Source organism: Plecotus auritus (genome assembly GCF_963455305.1).
Source record: "Plecotus auritus genome assembly, chromosome: 4".
NCBI classification, from domain to species: domain Eukaryota; kingdom Metazoa; phylum Chordata; class Mammalia; order Chiroptera; family Vespertilionidae; genus Plecotus; species Plecotus auritus.
This window is the reverse complement of record NC_137775.1, coordinates 93359983-93386721: the sequence shown is the minus strand read 5'-3', so window position 1 is coordinate 93386721 and position 26739 is coordinate 93359983. Positions and strand designations below refer to the sequence as shown.

Genomic DNA, 26739 nt, shown 5'->3' with positions numbered 1-26739 from the left:
CAGGATTACCTTGGATGTCACGTGACCTGCTCTAGCCAATCAAAGCTCACCGGGACTTCAGTAGGACAAACTGAGAAAAAGACACTAATCCTTCTAGGGCTGTTTAGGGAAAGAGGCTGCCTGCAGGTGAAGCCAGCCCAGAAGAAATGGAACTTGGGGAAGGGAAGAAACTCTGGGAATGCAGGTGGTTGTGGGGCTTTTGGTCTAGCTGAGCCTGAAGCAACATGACCCAACACATTGCTTTTTTCTTTTTTTAAGCCTGTTTGACTTGGGTTCGATTACCTGCAACCAAGTGTCCAGACTAAGTTATGTATGGATTACCCCCATTTTCCAGATGAGGAAAGCCAAGGCAGCCCAGGAGAATTGCATAGCTAGCAAGTGGCCAAGCCATGAATTCTACTCTTCCTGACCTCAAAGCCTTAATCACAACTTCATCTGAGTCCAGGTGAGGCCAGATCTGCTCTTCCTTGGAGGAGTCAGACAATTTAGCCAAGAGGCCCACACATTGTTCTTGCATGTCCTCTAGCTGTGGCTAAAATGGAAAGTTCCAAGGCTCAGAACCATGTGACCATCTACCCCTGCCACGCCCCTAGGAGGCCTAAACCACCTACACACACATCTCCTGGGGCTGCCCGTGTGGGTTCCTCTCTTCTTCAACTTGTAGATGATGTTCTTTCATCTACACGAATGGCACGGTTTGCCCATGATTCCCACAGGCAACTTTGGGGAGGAGGGCTTCAGGTGGGAACAGCTCAAAGCCCTCCCACCACTCCCTCCTCCCCCAGCCAGACCCCTCCCTGTCTCACGCAGTCCTGGCTCACCTGTAAATCAGTACCTCATCGTCGGAGCAGTTGTACTGCAGCTGATACATCTTCACCCTGGGTGCTGACTTGCTGACCGACCACTTGACCAGGGCCGAGGTGGTGGTCACATCAGACACAAGCACAGCCCGTTCTGGGGGGCTTTTGGGAGGCTCCCCACCCTCGCTGCCTGCCCCTCCCCGGCTGGTCTTGCTGGAGCCAGTAATGTCCGAGAGGCGGGACTTGGGGGGCGCCATGCGGCTGGTGCTGTTGCTGAGGTGTGGCAGCTGGACGATGGAGACCTCTACCGTGGCCGTGGCCTCCCCGGCGGCATTGGCAGCGATGCAGGTGAAGGCACCACTGTCCTGAGATGTGGTGATGAGGATGTCCAGGGTGCCGTTGTCATACACGGAGGTCCTTGAGGAGTTCCCCACCAGGCGGTCATCCGGGGCCACCCAGTGGATGAGCGGGCTGGGGTCCCCAATGGCCTTGCACTTGAGTGTGGCCGCCTGGCCCTCCAGAACCAACAGCCTGTGCGTGTGCTGGGTGATGAGAGGTGGCTCGCACACAAACTCCTCCTCGCGCACGTGCCAGAAGTAGCGGCCCTTGAGGCCCCCCGGGGAGCCACAGGTCTCCAGGTCGTCATCCCGCTCCAGCCTCCGCAGCCAGAGGAGCTCACAATTGCAGTGCAGTGGGTTCCCCCCGAAACTGAAGGACAAGGGTGGGGCGAAGGGCGTGGCGGCCAGCGCGGAGGCCTGGGAGCGGGCGAAGATGGGGTCCGGGGGCAGCTTCTGCAGCCGGTTGGAGGTGAGGTCCAGGCGGGCCAGCTTCTGCAGGTCCGCAAAGGTGCCCTCGGCGATGTGGTCCAGCAGGTTGTGGTCCAGGCTCAGCTGATGCAGGTTGACCATGCGGCGCACGGAGCCCCAGGGAAGGCCGTGGAGGTTGTTGTAGGAGAGGTCCAGGTCCTCCAACGTCAGCAGGAAGTCCTCGAAGGCCTCGTCAGCCACACCGCCCAGCTGGTTGTTGTTCACAATGAGGTGCTGCAGGTTGACCAGGCCGCGCAGCGTGTCCTCCCCAAGGCTGGGCAGCCGGTTACTGTCGAGGTGCAGGGAGCGCAGGCTCTCGAGGTCCAGGAAGGAGAAGGGCTGGATGTGGCTGATGGTGTTCCTGGACAGGGTCAGGTCCACCAGCCCCGTCATGTTGGCGAAGTCCTGGCGGCCGATGTGGATGATGAAGTTGCCGCCCAGGCGCAGCTCCACCGTCCTCCGGTCGATGTCCGGGGGCACGAAGAGCAGCCCCTTGGACGGGCACAGGGTCCCCAGAGACTCAGACAGGTTCTGGCAGACGCAGTACTTGGGGCAGGCGTCAACCACGGCAAATGCCATGCCAAACGCCAGCAGGCCACCAAGCAGGGTCTCCATGGTCTGGTCACTCAGGCTGCAGCGCCTGGAAGGGAGGGACACAGGTCAGGGTCAGGAGGCGACTTCCCAAGGCCCTCATCCAGAGCTTCCTTCCTCTCATGACCACGGCCTTGGGGAGCAGCCATGAATGGCATCTGCTCATTGCAAGGTATAATCTCTCCTACCAACCCCTCTAATACAGTTCTACTTTTTCTTCTTTTCCTAGCTCTTATCACGTTCTAACAGACTACTGCATTTACTTATTAACTGTGGCCGTGAGATGCTTCCTCTCTCCCCACTAGGATGTCAGCTCCATGAGGGCAGGTCCTCATGTCCTCTTTGAACATCGCCATATCCCACGCATCTAGCACAGGGCCTGGGACCCAGTAGCTGTTCAATACATATTTTTCAGATGGATGGATGGATGGATGGATGATCTCACACTAGTGGTTCATTTGTGACCATTGGATTTTAAAAGTGTGTTCTGGCTGCGCTTTGAAGCAGTTTCACCTTCTTAATTGGTTTAGACTCGGCATGAAATGAAATAGGACCAGCATTCCTTAAGAACAAGGACGTGGACCAGGAGACAGTTAGCTCTGAGAGACACCACGGTTAGTGGGGAACTGGCTTTGGATAAAAGCTTCACCATGGAGAACCCAGAGTGCACATGCCTCTTTGGGAGCTCAGGGAAGTAGAGAAGGTGGTGGGACACGAACTTCTGAGTATTCGGAGGTGCTGGGTCCTCTGCCCGGAATTTCAAACACGTCATCTCACTTGGGCTTCAGGTACAGGAAGGGCTTATCTGTGTGTAGATGAGGCCTTGTCCATGGCCTAATGCTCAGGTCTTTACTCAAAAGTCACCTCCGCCCTCAGGCCCCACCAGACTGTGCATTCCCTCTCCCCTGCTTGTGTTTTCTCCTTGAAATTGATGGCTACCTAAGTACTGTATATATTTGACCTCCTTGTCTTACCTATTATTTATCTTTTTTCATTTTACTTTTTATTTATTTTTATGTATTTTTTGGTTTGCAGCATAGTTTGTAAGTGGCAAATACTGGAAACAACCTAAATGTCTATACGTAGGAAAGTGCTGGAATAAATTATGCCACATCAGCACAATGGAGTGTTACACTGCTGTAAAAAAGAATGAAGACCATCTCTGTGAACTGATGAGGGGCGATTTCTGTCACATGCTACCCAAGTGGAAGAAAGCCAAGTACATCCAGCATGACAGGGTAAGGGCTTCTTAACTTTCCATTAGAGTTCACATACAATATTATATTAGTTTCGGGTATACAACGTAGAGCTTAGGCATTTATATGCCTAAGAAGGGATCCCCCTGGTAGGTGTAGTACCCATCTGACACCATATATAGTTATTACAATATCATTGACTCTGTTCCCTATGCTATACCCGGCATCCTATTGTTTGTCTTCTGTACCAGCAACAAAGCCCTAAGAGGTTGGGACTTGTTTTCTTTCACCATTATATTCTCAAAGTCTCAAACACCCCCTGACACATAGTAGGTGTTTTCACATGAATGAATAGCTGGAAAGGGAAGGAACAGGAATTTGGCTTGGGTCCTTGTGTCTCCAAATCTGACAGTTTTCTCACTACCCATGCTGGACTGACTGTGGCTCTATTTATGGAGTGCCAAGAATCACATCAATTGAGTTGAACTTTTGGAAAATCACACGCTCTGGTTACGTGGCAACACGCAGGCCAGCAGCTCTCAAACTGCCTTCTAGGAGTGCTAGTAAGAGGTCTGCAAAAGAGGCGTCTGAGGCCAGGGAGCTGGGGAAGCGCTGCCTACTCCCCCTTACTCTTGCAAAAGCTCTAGACGCATCGTCAGTTCAGAAGGGTTGAGAAATTCTGCTGCAGGAGAGAAACTGGGTTAACGTTTAATTCTTCATTGACTCCCTTTTTCTGTTTTAGCTGAAGATGCTCACTTTTCTGAGCAGCAGCTATTAATATCTTGAGGAAGTAGAGCTCCATAGCTCCCATGTTGAGGCACACAGATACAGACAAAACAACTAGCTAATAAAACAAAGGTATGTTGTAAATTTAAAAACCTATTCCAATCAGGTACTATTTTATTGTAAAGGTTTGAATTCCATTACGGTGTCTCTTTAGGGGTAAATCTCCCACCTGAGAGCCTTCAGGGCCAGAGACTTGCCCTGTATTTCATCTGTAGAGAATGCTATTTCTGAGCAGTGCTGTCCACTAGAAATATAATACTAGCCATAAATGTAATTGTAAATTTTCTAGTGGCCATATTTTTTTAAAGTAAAAGGAAACAGGTAAAATCAATTTGGATAATATATTTTATGTAAACCGCCATATCCAAAATATGATTTCAACGTGCAGTCGACACAAACAATTGTTAATGAGGAAGTTAACCTTCTTTTATTTGTTCTACATTTTCAAAATCAGCATGTATTTAACACTCCCAGCGCATTTCAAGTGCTCACTTGGCACACGTGGCCACTGGCTGCCCTGTTGGACTGCGCCACGAGAGCAGGTGTTGGCTACCTACACCCTGAGGGCCAAGTCCAGCCTGCTGCCTATTTTTATGAATAAAGTTTTCTTAGAACATGGCCATGCTCATTCAGTTACATGCTGTCTATGGCTTTCTCATGCAGAGGTGAGAAGGTCCAGCAAATACGATGTGGCCAGCAAAGCCTAAAACATTTGCTATTTTGCCCTTTACAGAAAACGTCGGCTGACCTCTGTTCTAGGAGAAGTTTTTTCTTTTTATCTTCTTCATTATAGTCATTGTCATTAAAAGCCTTTGCCAATGTGCTAATTCTACATAGTTCTGCTCTGGGCTCCCAGCAGTGGCCAGGCCATCCCTCCCGGCCAGCCCCTGCTCTCACCAACCTTCTAACTGAGGATCCCAGCCCACCTGACCCAGGTTCCAGCCCACCTGACCCAGGTCCCAGCCCACCTGACCCAGGTCCCAGCCCACCTGACCCAGGTCCCAGCCCACCTGACCCAGGTCCCAGCCAACCTGACCTAGGTCCCACCCCACCTGACCCAGGTCCCAGCCCACCTGACCCAGGTTCCAGCCCACCTGACCCAGGTCCCAGCCCACCTGACCCAGGTCCCAGCCAACCTGACCTAGGTCCCACCCCACCTGACCCAGGTCCCACCCCACCTGACCCAGGTCCCAGCAGAAGCACCCGTCCCATAGCTTCCCATCGGCCCCCGCCTCCATTGTATCCTGGCCCCTGGGGCCACATTTAGCGGGGTGGGGCCTGATGAAACAGACAGGACTCTTCTCCATTTGCATGGACCCTTCTCCTATTTTTTAGCACAAGAACAAGTCTTTGCAAGAGCTGGTCCTGCCCACTAGCCCAGCTTATCTCTTACCACTCTGTCCCCTGTTGCTCGTCCTGTCCCAGCTACACTTCACCTCTGTCTTATAAATCCATGCTTGCTGGTCCTCCAGGACTTCCGACAAGCTCTGTGTTCGTCCTGGCTTCTCCCCACCTCCACTCCTGCCCGGCCAAGCTGCTGTTCTATCTCAGGGTCTCAGACAAAACACCACCAATTCCAGGGAGCCTCTGCGACACCTACACCAAAGCAGGCCCTTTACCCTGCCGTTTACCCCAGCCCTGTACTTGTCCTGCACATTGATCATCACCCTTTGAATTATAATTCCTTAATTTCTTACCTGTCTGCCTTCCTAGTCTGTAAACTCCAAAACTCTGCATATGTTCCAAAAGGCAGGGAACTTACCTGTCTTGTCCACCCATCACAGTATCCCCAGCACCCAGCACCGCACCTGACTTATAGTAAGTACCCAATAAATATCATCTGAATGAATGAAACACAGTACTGAGCAAAGGGAGTTTCTGGCATTGGCACTGAGGCTCTGGGTTCTGTCTCAGCACTGTCCAGAGTGCATTTGGCTAATCAGCTGAGAAAACCATCTTTACAGAGTGGGCTGGTCACGGCAGAAGCTTCCAAAGCAGCGTCTGCTATGCATCCATTGTATTTTCCAGCATGACTCACGGTGGCAGTGCGTCAAGGAGCTGTGTTTCTCCGGCCCCTCAGCTGCTCAAGTAGAGGTGAGTGGTACCCCTACACCTGCCCAGGACACAGGGCCAGACACACCCAAGGATGCCCCTTGTTAGTTAAGCTGGAGGTGGCTGTGTGTGCATGTGTGTTTGCATGCGTGTGCACATGCATACATGTGTGAGCATGTACATGCCTGCATGTGTTTGGGTGTGTGTGTGGAGGAGGGCAGTGTTCTGAGAGCCCACGGCCCCAGGAGAAAGGTGCCTCCATGCACTCTTGTCAAGTCAACGCTGCAGTGATTAGTGATCTCACGTTATCAGCACTTCCCGACCCTTTCCCGTCACCGCGCCCATAGGAAATGCTGATACTTGGCAGGCACAGCTGAGTCCAGGGCTGGGGCTGTTGGCGGCCTGTGCTGAGTAGCTTCCGTCTGTCCCTCCAGATCTTCTCTCTGCCCTCCCGTGTCCTGGGAGGCTGCCCAGTATGAGCTGCATCAGCACAATACGGGTGCGCTGCCCGCCTGCAGCATCCTGGGGCCTTTCCATCCTCAGGCCTGTCTCATGCTTGCAGACAACCTTGGCCGTGGCAGCAGCGGGAGACCAGACACATTGGGATGCACACCCTGCACAGGGCCCATTGTTTTAAACAGTTTGTCCTTGTAAATCATGCTAAACAAATCACATTTAAAAAAGTTTGTGGCAGATTAGCAAATGTCTAATGAATTCCAATCTGTGACATAATAGAGCTCGGTAAATATGTTAAGTAATCAGCATGGAAGATTACTGACGGAGAAGTGACTATTGAATCTCAATTAAAACTGTATTCTGAGAACTGTCACTTAAAATATTACTCTCACAGCCCAATGAAAAGCGGATTAAACCCCGAGGTGGGAGGGGAGGAGGGGACTGTGTGGCGGCTCATCACTGGTACCAATGGGCAGAGGCACTGTCTTTTGAGCAGGAACTTAAGCAGATGCTGGAAGGAGCAGCCTTGTAGGTGCTGGAGGAGCTCGAGGAGAGGTGCAGGGAGCCGGAGGGGCTGGTATCAGAACAAAGAGCCCCATCCAAGTGGCAGAAGGGCCACCGGATTGCTGGGGGGCAGAGCTGAGAGGGGTGTGTGGGGATCAGAGGCCAGGCCGTGAAGTGGCCTCTGGAAGCAAATGTCAGAGTCCGCCCAGAGGAGCCTTTGCTTGTCTGCGGAGTGTCCAACAGGGGTCCTCAAATTTTTTAAACAGGGGGCCAGTTCACTGTCCCTCAGACCGTTGGAGGGCCAGACTATAGTTTAAAAAAAAAACTATGAACAAATTCCTATGCGCACTGCTGGCCCGGGACGAGTCGGCTGCTAAGCAGAACAGGCAGCGGCACCCGGCGGGCCGGATAAATGTCCTCGGCGGGCCGCATGTGGCCCGTGGGCCGTAGTTTGAGGACGCCTGGTCTAGGAGCCCATATTGAAGGGCTAGAGGAGGGGTGGTGCCAGGAGAGACAGCAGCAACAGGGTGGCAGGGAAAGGAAGAGAAACTCCCCCGGACCTCAGGGCCCCAGGGTCTCTGGGAGCTGGCCCAGGGAGGAGCCTGTCTCTGCCCTCAGCCTCTCCATGTAACCTTCCCAGCAACTCCGCAAGGTGAGTGCTGCCACCGCAACACAGGGACCCTCTGGGTGCTGCTCTCCAAGGAGAAAGGGGGACCCGCTGGGTGCTCCTCTCTAAGGAGTAAAGGGGACCCGCTGGATGCTGTTATCTAAGGAAAAAGGGGGACCCGCTGGGTGCTGTTCTCTAAGGAGAAAGGGGGACCCGCTGGGTGCTCCTCTCTAAGGAGTAAAGGGGACCCGCTGGGTGCTCCTCTCTAAGGAGAAAGGGGGACCCGCTGGGTGCTCCTCTCTAAGGAGAAAGGGGGACCCGCTGGGTGCTGTTCTCTAAGGAGAAAGGGGGACCCGCTGGGTGCTCCTCTCTAAGGAGTAAAGGGGACCCGCTGGATGCTGTTATCTAAGGAGAAAGGGGGACCCACTGGATGCTGTTATCTAAGGAGAAAGGGGGACCCGCTGGGTGCTCCTCTCTAAGGAGAAAGGGGGACCCGCTATCAGCCGTGGGCAAACTACAGCCCACGGGCCGGATCCGGCCCGTTCGGCTGTTCTATCCGGCCCGCGGAGCTGAAAGAGCGGAGGGTTCTCTTGCTCTCCCCTCCGCTCCTTTACTTTGAATTTATATTAGTTCACACAAACACTCCATCCATGCTTTTGTTCCGGCCCTCCGGTCCAGTTTAAGAACCCATTGTGGCCCTTGAGTCAAAAAGTTTGCCCACCCCTGCGCTAGGTGCTTCTCTCCAAGGAGAAAGGGGGACCCACTGGGTGCTGTTCTCTAAGGAGAAAGGGGGGACCTGTTGGGTGTTTGTAGGGCCCCTTATCTGAACAGCCTTGTGCAGTGAGCAACCTGCCCTACGAACCCTGATACCCTGAGTATTTACCTGCATCTTAACCACCAGGAAGTGAGGTCCAAAGCAGGTGGGGCCTGCCCAACCTCGCCCAGCTCCCCGAGAAGAAGCACCATTTGAACTCAGGCTTGCTGGCTTTGGGCAGTCCTGGGAGTAGAGGAGGCCCTGGAAGACTCTGAGAAAGCTGCTGCCTCCGCAGGGACTACTTGGAAACCAGCGACGCCCAGGTGCTCCGCTAAATGTGGGCACTTGTGTTTCCTTCTTGGGGACTGGTTTTCTCCGAAGCAGAGGCCTAATTGGCTCAGAAATATCCACCTGTCAGGCCCTGATGGTGGTGAGTCACACACACACACACACACACACACACACACACACACACACATGCACACGCACTTATATACATTGTCAATATATATATACTTATAGATCATCCCTTCCCCCAACTGGTGGATGGAATATGACATATGATGTAACCAGCGTCTGCGCTGGAACATCCCCGAGACATTGAACCACCAATCAGCGCATGCTGAGTGCCCTGGGCCCCACTCCTTCCTGTTTTGCCCTGGGCCCAACCCCTTCCTGTTCCTCCCCTCAAAAGGCGTGTTCACCGCTGTACGTGTTGCTGCTCTCCCAGTCTGCGAGTCAGCCTGGCTGGGTCTTTCTTCTCCTCCTTCTCCTCTAATCCTGGTTTTTCTACCCTCCTCCGTAATGAATCTCACTTGTTAGTGCAGAATAAACTTCCTCTTTAACATGCCTTGGTCTCTGACTCCCGTTTCCTGCCTTACATCTGGTGCCGTGAAACACGGGAGGGTGCGAGCATCCCATTTGACCATTCACAGTCCGGAGTGCCCCCCTCTCTCTCCTTGTGGCTCAGGATCCTCAGCCTCATCCCCCCAGCTCGGCAGCATCAGCGGTAAGTCCCAGCCCGTGTTAATTCCTGGCGGTTGTTTCTCCGGCATCTCTGTCCGTAAACCGCGGCCCATGTCAGAGATTGCCTTCTGGGCATAGCCCTTCGGGCCCCTCCAGGAGGGGTTCCGAACCTGGGGAGGCAGTGAAGACGTTCCTGCCCCCCTTGGTTCTCCGGCCTTTTGGCCTCCTTCCGGATCCCAGGGTGTAGGGGAGACGTCCCCTGCTGTCCCTTGAGTTCCCCATCCTGACCCCAGGTTTTGGTATGGGCACCAATCTGGCTACTTCTGTAACGTGGCATGGCCTCAGTATGAATTGAAATGGGTCCAGATGACCAGAAAGCGGGATTTAACATCCTCACTGACCTTAGTAATTTCTGCCGAAGAACCGGGAAGTGGCCCGAGGTCCCATATGTCCAGGTTTTGTTTTTAATCTGTGCTTCCATCCCTCCCTCTGCTCCTTCTGTTCCACAGCCCAGATTCTCCTAGCTCGTGAGAAACTCCGTCAAACTGGTCCTCAGCCCCCTCTCTCTGTCTTCTGACTCTTTCGACCCTGCCAATCTTTCATCTTCACCTCTCCTGCTCCCGCCATCCACCTTCTGCTCCCTCTTTTCCTCTTCCTCCTTCTTTGCCATGGCCTGTCCTTTCCTGGCTGGCGGCCACTGCTGCGGGAGCCGCCGTCACCGCCTCATGCCGTGAGCCAACCAGAGGCTGCCGCGCAGCGTGAGAATCACCCACCCACTGTTCCGCCAGCCGCTCCAAACAGCTAAGTGAGATTTCTGTTTTGGTTTGCTCTTCCCTTGTGTATTGTGAGCAGCCGCCATGTTGGCTGCATGGCTTGCCGTTCCTGCGGGGGCCGCCATCTTGAAATAGCAAGTCCAACCCCTCTCTTTAAATAGTTACTGAGACCGCCCACAGCCCGCCCCCTCAGGCCCAGCCTGGTGTGGCCACCCGCCGCCGTGCTCCTCCTCCTCCTCTGGTCCACAGCCCGCTGCCTTCTCCACCACCCCCTCCCCTAACGCCTTCTCAGACCCAGGTCCGAGATCCAGTGAATACGGCATTTAAGGTTTTAATGCCCATGAGGAGCAGGCAGAGTAAGCCCGCCTTCGACAAAAGGTGAATCTGCAAACCCAAGCCTTGGTAGCAGCTCTGAGGCCGATGGCAGCCACGCATGTTCCAAAGGAGACTGTGCAAGGTGGGGGTGCAACGAGAGGACGAATGCCACCTGGACGATGCTTCAAGTGTGGAAATGAAGCCACTGGGCAAAGCAGTGGCCCCGGCCCCTGGCTCCAACCAAGCCCTGCCCGACATGCAGTAAAAGTGACTGTCCCTGGAAAAGTGATGGGCCCTCTGCGTCTCAGCGCAGAGGGGCCGCCCTTCCAGGTCATGACCTGCCGCTGGCCATGACTGAAGACTGGCCGAAGACTGAAGATGCCCGGACTTGACAACCCCCATCACCCTCGCTGAGCCCAGGGTAAAGCTCAAGGTAGTGGGTAAGCCAGTCTCCTTTCTGGTCGATACGGGGCTACCTTCTCTGTCCTGCCCTCCTTTTTCAGGGCCCCTTTTTCCCTTCCATGATCTCGGTCATGGGTATTGATGGCAAATCACCTTTTAATGCTCTGAAAACTGCTCTGGACTCAGCGCCTTCTCACCCTGCCCCCTCCCCCACTCACCCTTCCTAGTGAACAACTTTCTTGCAGGCAGAGGCTTATCAGAAACTTAGATCTTTATCTCTAGGAAAAAGTGGCAGTTTTAAAAACGCAAGCAATACGAGACCTACAGCCTCCCACTTCTGCAGAACAGATCTTGTCCTTTCTAGGGCTGGTAGGATTCTTCCGCCATTGGGTCCCAAACTTTGCTCTCCTAGCTAAGCCCCTATACCAGGCCACTAAAGAAATACCAGTAGGCCCCCTCTCCTTACCCTCCCTCGTTCGCCAGGGTTTTTCTAAGCTCCAGGATACCCTTCAGTCCCCAGCCCTGAACCTGGCCACTCTCCTTCCCACTGCCTTCACCCAACCTGCGGCAATGCACTCCTGCCCCAAGGTCATCGAGGCTCTCACTCAACCTCGGGTGGGACTCTCAGATTTTCCTCTCTCTAATCCTGACTTAACTAAACTGCACATACCCTACCGCCCACAATCATTGGGTAAGATCGAGAGGATCAACGGCTTCTTTAAAGACCACCTAACTAAACTCCTCTCTAGAAATTTGCAGCTCCTGGCCAGACCTTCTGCCCATGGCCCTGACCGGAATCTGGGCTACACCAAGGAGCCCTACCTTCTTACGCCCTTTTGAACTCATATACGGGAGACCCTTCTTGCTCAACCATTGTCTCCCTACTGACCGTCCTCTCCTGGCTACTTATCTTCCATACCTGCCCTTACTCAGGCAACTGCTCCGGGAACACGCTGACAGGTTTCTGCCCAGGCCAGAACCAGCCGACCAAGACTCCCGAGGACCAGCCCTCCAGCCAGGGGACTCAGTCCTCCTCAAGAACCTTACCCCCAGGTTGTATTTCAGCTCCAGGCCCAGAAAAGCAGCAAAACAAGACAAGTGATGCTATGGCAGCTTCAGGACCAGCTTTTACCTCCCAAGTGACTCAACAGGATCGCTCTCGAGACTTCACCAACCGGAAAATACTCCCTGTTTTTCCGCTCACTTACCCCATGGCTCCTCCCATCATTAGGCCCACTGGTATCTATTCCTTTAATTTTGCTCCTTGGCCCCTGTCTCATGAGCTGTTTCACTAGTTTTTTTGCAGAATAGAATGCAGGCATTCACCAACCAGAAGGTGGGAGAGATCTATCTGGCCTTGAATTCAGTACCTAGAGACACCTATGTCACCAGAGTCCTTGAGACCCCGGGTAGACGCCCCTAACAATGCCCTCTCTCAGCAGGAAATAGCTATGGAAAACGAACCTTCACCCCCTGACCTTGCCCGGACTCTCAATTTTTTTAATATCACCAAAAGCCTGGAATGATAGATCGTCCCTTCCCCCAACTGGTGGGCAGAGTATGAAGTATGACGTAACTGGCGTCTGTGCTGGGACATCCCCGAGACATTGAACCACCAATCAGCATGTGCCGAGTGCCCTGGGCCCCACTCCTTCCCGTTCTGCCCTGGGCCCAACCCCTTCCTGTTCTTCCCCTCAAAAGGCGTGTTCACTGCTGCACATGTTGCTGCTCTCCCAGTCTGGGAGTCAGCCCGGCTGGGTCCTTCTTCTCCTCCTTCTCCTCTAATCCTGGTTTTTCTACCCTCCTCCGTAATGAATCTCACTCGTTAGTGTGGAATAAACTTCCTCTTTAACATGCCTTGGTCTCCGACTCCCGTTTCCTGTGCCTCGAACCTTACATATACTTGTGGAAACAGGCTGATGGTTTGTAATCAGAGTCAACAGATGGAATTTCATATGTAAAACAAAAGAGAAAAAAGGAAGATGAGGACAGAAAGTGGAAAGTGAAGAGATTTTAGCAGAAAAGGATAGTTCCTATTCCTCCACTTGCGGATGAGACCAGAGACTTCCCCTTCCTCCCCCAGCCTGGGCCTGCCTCCCTGCCAGAGCCTCCTTGAGCTGCTCCAGACAGAAGCAGCAACATTTAGCAGATGGCTGGCAAGATCTATGTGATATCTTTCCATCCTGATTTCCATTTAAAAGATACCCTAGCAACCAGCCAGGAGCCACCCGCCCCTGGAGCCTGTAAATCAAGTAAGATGCCTGTCTTTGCTTCAGGTACAAAGAAATGGCCCCTCCAGGGGGTTCCAGGCTGGAAAAGTGTGAATTAATAAGGGAGGGAGGGGTTCGAGCTGCCAGGAGAGGCAGCCCTGCACCTGCTTGGCAGGCTTGCCCTCCCAGAGCACTCCCTGCTCTCATAGATCACACCGCGGGAGCCAGCAGGTGGGGGATGGAGCCTGGACTTCAGACTCCACTGATGGGGCTGCCTTTCTGGTCCAGGAGTTGCCAGGTGATGGCCCAGCAGCCCCAGGTGCGGCTCCAGTAGGAGGCTCCAGCCCTGCCCTGCCATCTGCAGGCCTCCGCCTCCCAGACTCTCAGGAAGTAACAGTCTGAGGCTCTTCTACGGGTAAGAGAAAGCAGTAGCATCAGACAGCTGGTTCCACTCACCCTCCCGATGCTACCCTGCACAGGGTCCCTGGAGCACCCTGAGAAAGAGGAAGGGCCAGGCTCGGGGCGTGGGGGGGGTGTTGGAGAGGGAGGTAGCCCCGACCTCAAAGAGCTCCCAGTCCCACAGGGTGGGCAGAGCTTTGACCTCAGGCAGATATTTTATTTTATTTTTTGGGGGGAAGGGTAGAGGGCTAAACAACAGCAATTGATTTTCTCACAGCTCCAGAGGGTAGAAGTACAGGAGGCAAACAAGGCATCAGCAGGGCTGGTTTCTTCTGCGGGGTCTCTCTCCTTAGCCACCTTCTCACTGTGCCCTCACCTGTCCCCCCGCCCCCGCCCCCCACATGTACTCCTGCTGGTGCCCTGTGCGTCCACATTCCCTCTGCTTATAAGAAGACTAGTCAGTGTACATTAGGGCCTACCCTAATGGCCTCATTTTAATGCAATCACCTCTTTTTTAAAATGTATCTTTATTGTTGAAAGTATTATAGATGTCCCCTTTCCCCCATTGACCCCTCCACCCCACCTCTGCCCCTCCCAGGCCCTCACCACACTATTGTCTGTGTCCATGGGTTATGCATATATGCATACAAGTTCTTTGGTTAATCCCTGCCCTGGCCCCCCTCCCTGCCTTCCCTCTGAGATTCATCAGTTTGGTGTTTTGGGTTTCTTAGGATATATTCCTAGAAGCAGGGTCACTGGGTCAAATGGCAGTTCTGTTTTTAATCACCTCTTTAAAGGTCTTGTCTCCAAACATAGTCACATTCTGAGGTACTGGGGTTAGGGCTTCAACATACGAATTTGGAGGGGACACAATTCAGCATAACATCTTTCCCTCTGCCCACTCTCCAATCTCATGTTCTTCCTATATGCAAAATTCATTTCGCTCTATCCCAAAAGTCTTAATCCATTCCAGCATCAACTCTAAGGGAGAAGTAAGAGAGGAGGCGGGGATGAGACCAGAGGCCAGAGACTTCCCGCCCCTGGATCCTAGAGCGGGGCGAATGCATTCGCTTGTAAGGCTTGAGAATCACCCTCTTTGGCTTGATGCTCTGCCTTCTGAGTTCACTGTGATGGATATGCCACCCCCTGCGACCTGGTAGCCGTCCTACAGTTGGCTTCCAGTTTAACAGCAGAGAGAGAGAGAGAGAGAGAGAGAAGCCAATTCCCTCAGGAGTTCCTCGCTCCGTGCTTACAGAATGACACCCACGCAGGATGAACAAAAACATCCCCTGTGCAGCCCCCAAACAAAGCCACCTCCCGAGTGGCCAAGCTTCTCCACACACTAGCTAAAAGATTCTCTTAGAGAGCAGAGGTAGCAGGAAAGAAAAGGGGAAACAATGTCTCAACATCAAAAGGGTAGAATGAAGCTGTTTAGGACTGTGTAAACATCTGGTGAGAGATAAATAGTTCTTATCGTAAGTTATTAAGCTTAAGCTCAGAGCAGCTTCCTCTCTGTTCTCAGACAGCATTATGCCTCCGTGTTAATGCAACCATGATATCTTTTATCGTGCTGCAATGTACGTCTGGTTTCCCTGTCTTCTACCCCATTCACATGGGAACCTCATCTTGGCAGGAACCGTATTCTATTCATCTCTGAATCCCCAGAAGAAGCCCAGTATCTGGGACATGATCGATACAAAAACGAGTGAAGGAATGAATGGATAAGTGCTCCAGCTTGGAGAGTCAGACCCTTCCGCACCTTAGTCAGCTGTGCAGGCCGCCTTCCTGCAGGAGGGAGTAGGCTTGCCTCCTCTGGGGCAGGCCAGGCTGCTGGAGAGGTAAGGCCCAGAGGGCAGGACTAGTGAGGCGATGGAGGATAGATACCTCAGCCTCCTCACCTCCTGGTGGGATGACTCTGAGGCACCCTGCACAGCCCCCTAGAGTTCATGAGTGGCACTGAGCCCAGGGGCCCCTAACACACCCTGCACTGGCTGCCTTCCCTTCCCCCTCCCCTCCCCTCCCCTCTTCTCCCTCCCTCCCCTCCCTTCCCCTCCCCTCTTCCCCTCCCCTCCCCTCCCTCCCTCCCTTCCCTCCCCTCCCCTCCCTTCCCCTCCCCTCTTCCCCTCCCCTCCCTTCCCTCCCTCCCTTCCCTCCCCTCCCCTCCCCTCCCCTCCCCTCTCTGTGAGTCCAGTCATCACCAGCCCAATAAGCCACTTATACTCAAGTTCTTATCCCAGGTCCACCTCTGGGAGACCCAGCCTTGGGCACACTTCTTCATTATAACTCTCATCACATACAGTCCCACCTGGGCCTGGGCCACTGTGGAAATGGCAGATGCATAAAAGTAAAAAGTGATCTGAAAACTGTGCACATTCTCGTCGATGACTAACAAAAACTAGCACTTGGTGGAGGAAGGAGAGCTCATGCCCCACATTAACGATGGGCAGTAACCGCTGAGTGAAATGTCTCCTACCAGTGCACTCATGGCTGGCTGCAGAGCACTGGCCCTTTGTGGGTTGAGATGTCTGAGAGCCAGTGTGTGAGGGAGTGTGTTCGAGTGAGGGAGCCCCTGTCAGGGTCATGTGGAGTGTGATGGAGGGTGGGCGTGAATGGAGAGGTGTGTGTGAGGAAGCAGGTGTCTGATGGCAGGCGCCTGTGTGGGTGAGGGGGTGTCGCCTGCATGGAGGTGAGTAAGTGAGTGAATGGGTGTGTTTGTGTGAATGGAGGCTGTGGGGTAAAGGGGTGTCCCCTGCATGGAGGTGAGTGAGTGAGTGAGTACATGAATGGGATATTTGTGTGAATGGAGGTTGTGGGGTGAGGGGTGTCACCTGCATGGAGGTGAGTGAGTGCATGGGTGTGTTTGAGTGAATGGAGGCTGTCGGGTGAGGGGGTGTCACTTGCCTGCATAGAGGTGAGTGTGCGTGTGTGTGTGTGTGTGTGTGTGTGTGTGTGTGTGTGTGTGTGTATGGAGGCTGTGGGGTGAGGGGTGTCCCTGAGTGGAGGTGAGTGAGTAAGGGAGTGAGTGAGTGGGTGAGTATGTGTGAATGGAGGCTGTGGGGGAGGAAGGGCCTGGCTTTATGAACTGGCCCTGGATGTGAATGAGGCTGCCTGGGAGTCGCAGGTTTGTGGGGAAGGAGCAGCAAGCTTGTTTGCTCAGCTTTGATGGAAACAAATGCTGTTTGCTGCCCTGTTGTCCACCGCAAATGCCTTCATCTCCTCGGTGCCTGTGATCTGTCCGGCTCCGACACAGACACCATGGGGCTGGCAGCTCTCAGCATCCCTTTGGGGCTTGGCTCCTCCTGTCCACCTGTCACCTCCACTGCAGCCTCAGTGTGAGTGTGGGGGCTCTGCTTTCACACAGAGAGAGATTTGCTTGAATTTAATTATGACTTTCACAATTCTCTCTCTAAACCGGCCCTCCCCCCCCCCCCCCCCCCCCGCCGGGATTCCAAGCATCTTTGAGGTTCTCCCACCTGAAGCCTCCAGCAAGCACTCAGCTTTGGGGACTTGGGGAGCCACGCCCTTCCCCCTCAGGGGAGGTGTGGAGAACCCACACAGAGGCATGCACTTCCAGCCACAGGGCCTTCCTGGTCCTCTCTTTGGTCCGGAGCTCTGCCCCAGCGATGCAGATCCGGGGACCCAGCCCTCCATTCTCACCCCTCATCCTCCCTGCTCTGGACCACAGGCACCCCAGCCTCACTGACTCCTCAGCACCCCTCCTCCCAGCACCCTAGCCTTTCCCTGTGCCCACAGGCAGGGGCCAGCCCCAGTGCAGGCCCCCCAGGGCTGTGCTCATGAAGGGAGCACTGGGGTGGGTAATTCAAAGCGGCAGATCATCCGAACTCATTTCCATTTGGCTGGGGAATGTTCGACCTATGATTTACTCTCCTCATTATGTCTGGCTCAGGCTAAAATTAAAATTGGCTTTTTTTTATCAAGTCACCGAGGCTACAGGGTAGGCAATGGCCAGGTAGCATTCAAGTTCACTCCACTGGAGGACATAATTAGGGTCCAACATCCAAACAGGGTATCAGACTCGGAAGCTGCTGGACCTGGGGGTTACATTTCCCCTTAGAGGGGGGCTCCCTGAGGCAGGCTGCGTCTCCCTCAGACCGGGGCTCCCTGAGGACAGGGCTGTGTCTCCCTCAGACCGGGGCTCCCTGAGGACAGGGCTGTGTCCCCCTCAGACTGGGGCTCCCTGAGGACAGGGCTGTGTCTCCCTCAGACCGGGGCTCCCTGAGGACAGGGCTGTGTCCCCCTCAGACCGGGGCTCCCTGAGGACAGGGCTGTGTCTCCCTCAGACCGGGGCTCCCTGAGGACAGGGCTGTGTCTCCCTCAGACTGGGGCTCCCTGAGGACAGGGCTGTGTCTCCCTCAGACTGGGGCTCCCTGAGGACAGGGCTGTGTCTCCCTCAGACTGGGGCTCCCTGAGGACAGGGCTGTGTCCCCCTCAGACTGGGGCTCCCTGAGGACAGGGCTGTGTCTCCCTCAGACTGGGGCTCCCTGAGGACAGGGCTGTGTCCCCTCAGACTGCGGCTCTCTGAGCAGGGCCTGTCTAGTCTCTATATCCAGGCAGCAGCTGGTCCTGCCTCCGGGCTCTGAGGCTGACATTAGCGGTGTCCTCCTCTCCTCACCGCACACCCTCGGGGGCCCAGGTGGGGGCCATGCCTCCCTGTCACAGTCCCTCCGCGTCTGCAGAGGGGCCTGGGCAGGGCAGCTCCGGGGAAGTGTCACTGAGGCTCACAGGCCACTCTGAGGGCAGTGTCACTGCAGAGTCCTGGGGTTACCATCCTGCCCGCAATGTGTTCAGTATGACGTGAAGCTTCTGACCATTAAACAAAAGGAACCAAGAAAAGCAAGTTAGCTTCATTTGCTCGTTTCAGCTTCCTGTTTATGGATGGTGGGAGGAGCTGCTGCGATGGAGGACACAGCCCAGGTAGGAGGGAGCACAGAGACCCAGGTAGGAGGTGGACACAGCCCCAGGTAGGAGGGAGCACACAGCCCCAGGTAGGAGGGAGGACACAGCCCCAGGTAGGAGGGAGCACACAGCACCAGGTAGGAGGGAGGACACAGCCCCAGGTAGGAGGGAGCACACAGCCCCAGGTAGGAGGGAGGACACAGCCCCAGGTAGGAGGGAGCACACAGCCCCAGGTAGGAGGGAGCACACAGCCCCAGGTAGGAGGGAGGACACAGCCCCAGGTAGGAGGGAGCACACAGTCCCAGGTAGGAAGGGAGGACACAGCCCCAGGTAGGAGGGAGGACACAGCCCCAGGTAGGAGGGAGGACACAGCCCCAGGTAGAAAGGGAGGACACAGCCCCAGGTAGGAGGGAGCACACAGCCCCAGGTAGGAAGGAGGACACAGCCCCAGGTAGGAGGGAGCACACAGCCCCAGGTAGGAGGTGGACACCGCCCCAGGTAGGCAGGAGGACACAGCCCCAGGTAGGAGGGAGCACACAGCCCCAGGTAGGAGGGAGGACACAGCCCCAGGTAGGAGGGAGCACACAGCCCCAGGTAGGAGGGAGGACACAGCCCAGGAAGGAGGGAGGACACAGCCCCAGGTAGGAGGGAGCACACAGCCCCAGGTAGGAAGGGAGGACACAGCCCCAGGTAGGAGGGAGGACACAGCCCCAGGTAGGAGGGAGCACACAGCCCCAGGTAGGAGGGAGCACACAGCCCCAGGTAGGAGGGAGCACACAGCCCCAGGTAGGAGGGAGCACACAGCCCCAGGTAGGAGTGAGGACACAGCCCCAGGTAGGAGGGAGCACACAGCCCCAGGTAGGAAGGGAGGACACAGCCCCAGGTAGGAGGGAGGACACAGCCCCAGGTAGGAGGGAGCACACAGCCCCAGGTAGAAAGGGAGGACACAGCCCCAGGTAGGAGGGAGGACACAGCCCCAGGTAGGAAGGAGGACACAGCCCCAGGTAGGAGGTGGACACAGCCCCAGGTAGGAGGGAGCACACAGCCCCCGGTAGGAAGGAGGACACAGCCCCAGGTAGGAGGTGGACACAGCCCCAGGTAGGAGGGAGCACACAGCCCCAGGTAGGAGGTGGACACAGCCCCAGGTAGGAGGGAGCACACAGCCCCCGGTAGGAGGGAGCACACAGCCCCAGGTAGGAGGGAGCACACAGCCCCAGGTAGGAGGGAGGACACAGCCCCAGGTAGGAGGGAGCACACAGCCCCAGGTAGGAGGGAGCACACAGCCCCAGGTAGGAGGGAGGACACAGCCCCAGGTAGGAGGGAGCACACAGTCCCAGGTAGGAAGGGAGGACACAGCCCCAGGTAGGAGGGAGGACACAGCCCCAGGTAGGAGGGAGGACACAGCCCCAGGTAGAAAGGGAGGACACAGCCCCAGGTAGGAGGGAGCACACAGCCCCAGGTAGGAAGGAGGACACAGCCCCAGGTAGGAGGGAGCACACAGCCCCAGGTAGGAGGTGGACACCGCCCCAGGTAGGCAGGAGGACACAGCCCCAGGTAGGAGGGAGCACACAGCCCCAGGTAGGAGGGAGGACACAGCCCCAGGTAGGAGGGAGCACACAGCCCCAGGTAGGAGGGAGGACACAGCCCAGGAAGGAGGGAGGACACAGCCCCAGGTAGGAGGGAGCACACAGCCCCAGGTAGGAAGGGAGGACACAGCCCCAGGTAGGAGGGAGGACACAGCCCCAGGTAGGAGGGAGCACACAGCCCCAGGTAGGAGGGAGCACACAGCCCCAGGTAGGAGGGAGCACACAGCCCCAGGTAGGAGGGAGCACACAGCCCCAGGTAGGAGTGAGGACACAGCCCCAGGTAGGAGGGAGCACACAGCCCCAGGTAGGAAGGGAGGACACAGCCCCAGGTAGGAGGGAGGACACAGCCCCAGGTAGGAGGGAGCACACAGCCCCAGGTAGAAAGGGAGGACACAGCCCCAGGTAGGAGGGAGGACACAGCCCCAGGTAGGAGGGAGCACACAGCCCCAGGTAGGAAGGAGGACACAGCCCCAGGTAGGAGGTGGACACAGCCCCAGGTAGGAGGGAGCACACAGCCCCCGGTAGGAGGGAGCACACAGCCCCAGGTAGGAGGGAGCACACAGCCCCAGGTAGGAGTGAGGACACAGCCCCAGGTAGGAGGGAGGACACAGCCCAGGAAGGAGGGAGGACACAGCCCCAGGTAGGAGGGAGCACACAGCCCCAGGTAGAAGGGAGGACACAGCCCCAGGTAGGAGGGAGCACACAGCCCCAGGTAGGAGGGAGGACACAGCCCAGGAAGGAGGGAGGACACAGCCCCAGGTAGGAGGGAGGACACAGCCCCAGGTAGGAGGGAGCACACAGCCCCAGGGAGGAAATCCCTGCTGCCCCTCCCACGTATGGTCTACACTTGGCCAGGGAACAGAATGCTCCCATTAGCCGCCCTAGACTTGCAAGAGGAGTCTCAGTGTAGCACCTTCCGCACAAAGGCACAGTCTGTCTGTGGTGTCCCACCACAGCTGTCCCATCCCACAGGCCCCAGCAAAGCGGCACTAAAGGGGTCATCAGGGAGGCGGCAGGACTGTCTGGCTGTTGGGGGTCGGGTGCAGGGCCACATGCCAGCTCTGCCCAGTGCACAGCCCGCAGCGCTCCCATCCTGTACAGAGCACAGGGAACTGGCCCTCCTGCTCCTTCGCTGCCTTGCTCTCTCCTGTCCTGTCAGTTCCGGGGAGGGGACATAGTCATCATCAGTCAGGGTCCTGGGAGGAGACAGGACAGAGCGGGAGGGGTCCCTGAAGGGAGTTCAGTGAGGGGACCCTGACCCCATACAGCCCTGTGGGCAGGTTAGGAAGCGGGAGGGTGGGGCGGCCCCGGGGCTGGAACTGGGGAGCCTCTACCCCTCCACCTTGGGCCTAAAGGGGCAGAGAGAGGGCAGAGGGCGACAGGAGCGCTGCCTCAGTAGCTGGATGGATATAACCCACTGGCAAACTATGGCCAAGGAGTAGGCCCCTCCCTGTCATCCTGCTGGAGCCCCTCAAAGCCAAAACCCGGAAGCTGGCGGGGGTGGGGCCACGGGAGTCCCCCAGGAGCTTCCCAATCAGCCGCCTGGGGCGAGGGCAGGTGGATGGAGGTGGAGCGTGTACTTGGAGGAGCAAATGGGAAATAACCCACACAGAGCACCTGCTCTCAGTTTTCCCAGCAAGTTGTTGGATAAGAAAGCCACTTGAAAGGAGAGAGGGCGAGAGCGAGAGCGAGAGCGAGAGAGAGAGAGAGAGGGGGGGGGGGGAGGGAGGGAGGGGGGCAGAGAGAGAGAGAGAGGGAGAAAGAGAGGGAGAGAGAGAGGGAGAAAGAGAGGGAGAGAGAGAGAGGGAGAGAGAGGGGGGGGGAGGGAGGGAGGGGGGCAGAGAGAGAGAGAGGGGGAGAAAGAGAGGGAGAGAGAGGGAGAAAGAGAGGGAGAGAGAGAGAGGGAGAGAGAGAGGGGGGGGAGGGAGGGAGGGGGGCAGAGAGAGAGAGAGAGGGAGAAAGAGAGGGAGAGGAGAGAGGGAGAAAGAGAGGGAGAGAGAGAGAGAGGAACAAGGAGGAAGAGGAGAGAGACTAATCCACTGGAAACCACAAACCCCACAGACTCAAGGGCAGTAAATATGAATTCAATTTGGTTTTGCATTTACACAACCCGCCTGCTTAAGCGCTGCCAGTCGGATCAGATAAAAGTCGCTGTTGCCACCAGGACAGCACATTTAAATTTTTATTGCAAACACCAGGCTCCATTACCCCGAGATTTGCTCTCTGCATTCCTAATATTGTCTTTCTTCATGTTGGAATGTGAGTCTGACTCCCAGCGCTAGCCTGACTCAGCAGGGACAGCCAGAGGGGGCTCCGGGACCTGGCCCTTCGCCCTGGCCCGCCTAGGCCTCAGCAAGCCACTTCTCTTTGTGCCTCAGTTTCCTCATGTGGGCAATGTGTGTGTGTGTGTGCATGTGTGTGCGTGTGTGTGTGTGTGCGCACGCGCGTGTGCATGTGTGCCTGTGTGTGTATAGGTGGGTGATATGAGGGGGTTCCTCTCTTCAAGTCTATTCCCAGCCCTAGTTTGGTGAGATTTGGAGGGACAGCAGTGAAGACCCAGAACCCAAAGCACAGGTGCTATGGTTGTTCATTAGGCTCCTGGCACATGGCTTACATGTGTTAACTGTGCTCATTCATTAGCAGTGACACGCATTTACTGAGCAGCGGCTGTGCTGGGCGCCATACAGTCTGATTAAAAAGTTCCCTTCTGTCCTCTGGAGACTGCAGCCTATTAGAGCCAGCACAGAGGGAGGCGGGGTGTGCGGGCAGGGGACAGGGGACACACAACACTGCCCTGCCTCCCTCCTCAGGCTGGAGCCCCCAGAAGCGGGGCCCTGTCTCCCTTCAGACTGGGGCTCCCTGAGGACAGGACCATGTCTCCCTTCAGACTGGGGCTCCCTGAGGACAGGGCTGTGTCTCCCTCAGACTGGGGCTCCCCGAGGACAGGGCTGTGTCCCCCTCAGACTGGGGCTCCCTGAGGACAGGGCTGTGTCTCCCTCAGACTGGGGGTCCCTGAGGACAGGACTGTGTCCCCCTCAGACTGGGGCTCCCCGAGGACAGGGCTGTGTCCCCCTCAGACTGGGGCTCCCTGAGGACAGGGCTGTGTCCCCCTCAGACTGGGGCTCCCTGAGGACAGGGCTGTGTCTCCCTCAGACCGGGGCTCCCCGAGGACAGGGCTGTGTCCCCCTCAGACTGGGGCTCCCTGAGGACAGGGCTGTGTCTCCCTCAGACTGGGGGTCCCTGAGGACAGGACTGTGTCCCCCTCAGACTGGGGCTCCCCGAGGACAGGGCTGTGTCCCCCTCAGACTGGGGCTCCCTGAGGACAGGGCTGTGTCCCCCTCAGACTGGGGCTCCCTGAGGACAGGGCTGTGTCTCCCTCAGACCGGGGCTCCCCGAGGACAGGGCTGTGTCCCCCTCAGACTGGGGCTCCCTGAGGACAGGGCTGTGTCTCCCTCAGACTGGGGGTCCCTGAGGACAGGACTGTGTCCCCCTCAGACTGGGGCTCCCCGAGGACAGGGCTGTGTCCCCCTCAGACTGGGGCTCCCTGAGGACAGGGCTGTGTCCCCCTCAGACTGGGGCTCCCTGAGGACAGGGCTGTGTCTCCCTCAGACTCGGGCTCCCTGAGGACAGGCTGTGTCCCCCTCAGACTGGGGATCCCTGAGGACAGGCTGTGTCCCCCTCAGACTGGGGCTCCCTGAGGACAGGGCTGTGTCTCCCTCAGACTGGGGCTCCCTGAGGACAGGGCTGTGTCCCCCTCAGACTGGGGCTCCCTGAGGACTGGGCTGTGTCCCCCTTAGACTGGGGCTCCCTGAGGACAGGGCTGTGTCCCCTCAGACTGGGGCTCCCTGAGGACAGGGCTGTGTCCCCCTCAGACTGGGGCTCCCTGAGGACAGGCTGTGTCCCCCTCAGACTGGGGCTCCCTGAGGACAGGGCTGTGTCCCCTCAGACTGGGGCTCCCTGAGGACAGGGCTGTGTCCCCCCTCAGACGGGGGCTCCCTGAGGACAGGGCTGTGTCCCCCTCAGACTGGGGCTCCCTGAGGACAGGCGGTGTCTCCCTCAGACGGGGGCTCCCTGGTAACAAAGGCCTGTATTTACTCATCATGGTAGTAGTTCCTTGTGAACACCACATTTATACTTGCTCTCTACAGGGATACAAACCCCTCTGACCTTCTCATTGATCTTAGGCTAAGCATGGCCCCACCCTGTGCCTCAGTTTCCCCCATGAACTCATTTGAAAGTTGCTGTGATGTTAGCCACAGATGCAGAGTGTGCCTCGCCCTCAGGCTCCCCCCTTTCTCCAAATGGGACTACCTGTTAGCCTCACCTGGGCACACCTGCCACTGCCTGGCAGTCCGCTCCCACCTCTGCTAACTGGGGCCTGAGCTCAATCTTTACACGCTTGTCCGCAAACCTACATTTTACCGTGAACTTCTCAGAAGGCAGAAGACTTGAGTTCGGCTTCAGTAATCCCTGCTTTCTGCGACTTCAAATGTAGATGACCTGGCCATCCCTGTCACCGTCATCTCAGGGGACGCCTGCAGGTTGGGGACTGCGTGGTGTGTGACAATGATCCCTGCTGTATAGACGAGGCAAGTGAGGCTTGGAGAGGCATTTGGGCGATTTGACCAGAGTCCCCCTGCTAGTGCATGACCACTCACCCCTCTGGCTCCGACAGCTCTTAGACACTGTCAGCACCCGGCACCAAGGCTCACCTATGTTCTTCCAGGGCAGTCAACCAACAGAATCTATTAGAGTGCTCTCGCCGAACAGAAACCACACTCACTATATGATCGAGCACTTCATTGGGAGGGAATGGGAGCTCACCGCCGAGTTTCAGGGTGGGGAGGCCTGAGGTATGGAAGGCCAGAGTGTTCCCAGTGTTAGAACACAAGCAGGTGAGAGATCGGGCTGGGGGCTCCTGAGTGGTGTCCTTCACACCATCCAGTGGGGGAGGGAGTATGAGCCCCCTCCACTCACACCGTCTGAGGCCTCGGGGGCCTGGCTGATTTGGGGAAGGGGCTCACACCTTCCCATGTGGATGGGAGAAGCAGGATCTCCTGCACCCTCCCCCTCGGGGGGGTTTAGTGCTCAGTCAGCAAGCATTCCCCTCCAGACCCTACCTCAGCCAACCTCTGGTAGAGTGAAAAAATTATTCTGCTGGTCAGCAGATTAGGGTGAGCTTGAAGCTAACTGGTGTGATCTCAATGGCCTCAAATGTAGAAAAGTGGGTGGTTAGGGACAGTGAGATCTCTGAATCCTCTTGCCACCCTAACCTTTCAGGACCCTTATCTTGCTGCAACACTCAGAAAGATCAAATCAATCAACAGCTAAGATAGTAATGGCTGATTAGATTAAATGATGCTTTTTTTTCACCACCTTAACCAAGGAGCTGAATCCCTAATGAAAATGTAGGCACTATCCCCTGACTTGTGGGGGTGGTATTTGGAGAGACTGCGAGGCTGGGAGGATATAATCACTTCTCCTAATTCACATCACATAAGTGCCTCCTGCAGTTGAACATAAAGCAGAGCCGGGGAAGATGAATGCCTCTGGCTTAAGTTCCCACGCAGAGGAGCCGAAGAAATTGGCTGGAGGATCCCTAGACCAGTGAAGGAGGTCTGAGACTGTTTTGCTAAAGGAAGGAAACAAGGCACCTCCTGCCGTAGTTGGGATAATGGGGAACTCAGGCTGGAGAGCTGGGTAGCCAATCACATCAACCAGCTCTTCTTTGACACCCAGCATTGTGCTCCTTCTCCAACAGGTGACAGGACACAGAGCCTCCTGATTGTCCTCTAATGTCCATTTTCCCCTTCTTCCCCAGCAGGAATCCCCAAGTGTTATTTGGTCACAAGGCCACACAGAAAAAGACTACATTTCCCAGCCTCCCTTGTACCTAGGTGTGGTCATATGACTATGTTCTAGCCAATGAGCTATAGGTAAATTCTTAGTATATGATACCCTAGAAATGTCCTTAAAGAAAGAGTGTGCCTTTATTTGGGAAGGGTTCCAGCTTTCTTAATGACTCACCACCTACCTACCCAGAGCTCTGCACCCTCCTGATAATTCATGGAAACCTAAGATGCTCATTAGTGTTGCTGGCTCCTGGCCCATCGAAGTCACATGTCAGGAGAGGGAAGTGAAGGCAGGTGACATTTATTGGTATTTTCAACTCAGGTAAAAACAAACAAATTGCACTGGAGTTAAATGTCAAAGGCTCCCAAGCGTATTGCAAAGGAGGGAGGAGGGAGCATCTCCTCTTGGGAACAAGCCTTCTCCGTGTCCCTGAGTGGTGTGCGGGGGAGATGCAGCTGTGCTGGGAGTCCGTAAGGAAGTCCACATGCAGTGTCGGTCCATGTACAGCTTCATCCCACTGTGGGCAGTCCCCAATTTGAGGACACTCATTCATCACTGATTTATTCATCCAGAGAACATTACTAGCACTCCCCACAGACAAAAACTCTGCAGGAGGCGCTGAGGGCAACCAGTGGCGGAACAAATATGGATGCTCCTCACCTCCTGGGAAAGGCTCCCCTTTAGAGAGGACAGGAGGTGTGCAAACATATAATGTAAGAAGAAAATGATCATCATCATTTGGTGGAGAAGTTCTTTGGGGTCTCAG

General features: G+C 55.8%; 1 protein-coding gene across 1 annotated transcript in view; it reads right to left on the bottom strand.

The window, feature by feature from the left end:
- Positions 1 to 26739, bottom strand: part of LRFN2 (leucine rich repeat and fibronectin type III domain containing 2) — a 190283-nt gene that overhangs the window by 38537 nt on the left and 125007 nt on the right. The window contains exon 2 of the mRNA XM_080665884.1: positions 822 to 2246. Coding sequence (XP_080522010.1) covers positions 822 to 2221 — 1400 coding nt within the window. The 5' untranslated portion in view covers positions 2222 to 2246. The remainder of the gene's footprint in view (positions 1 to 821; positions 2247 to 26739) is intronic.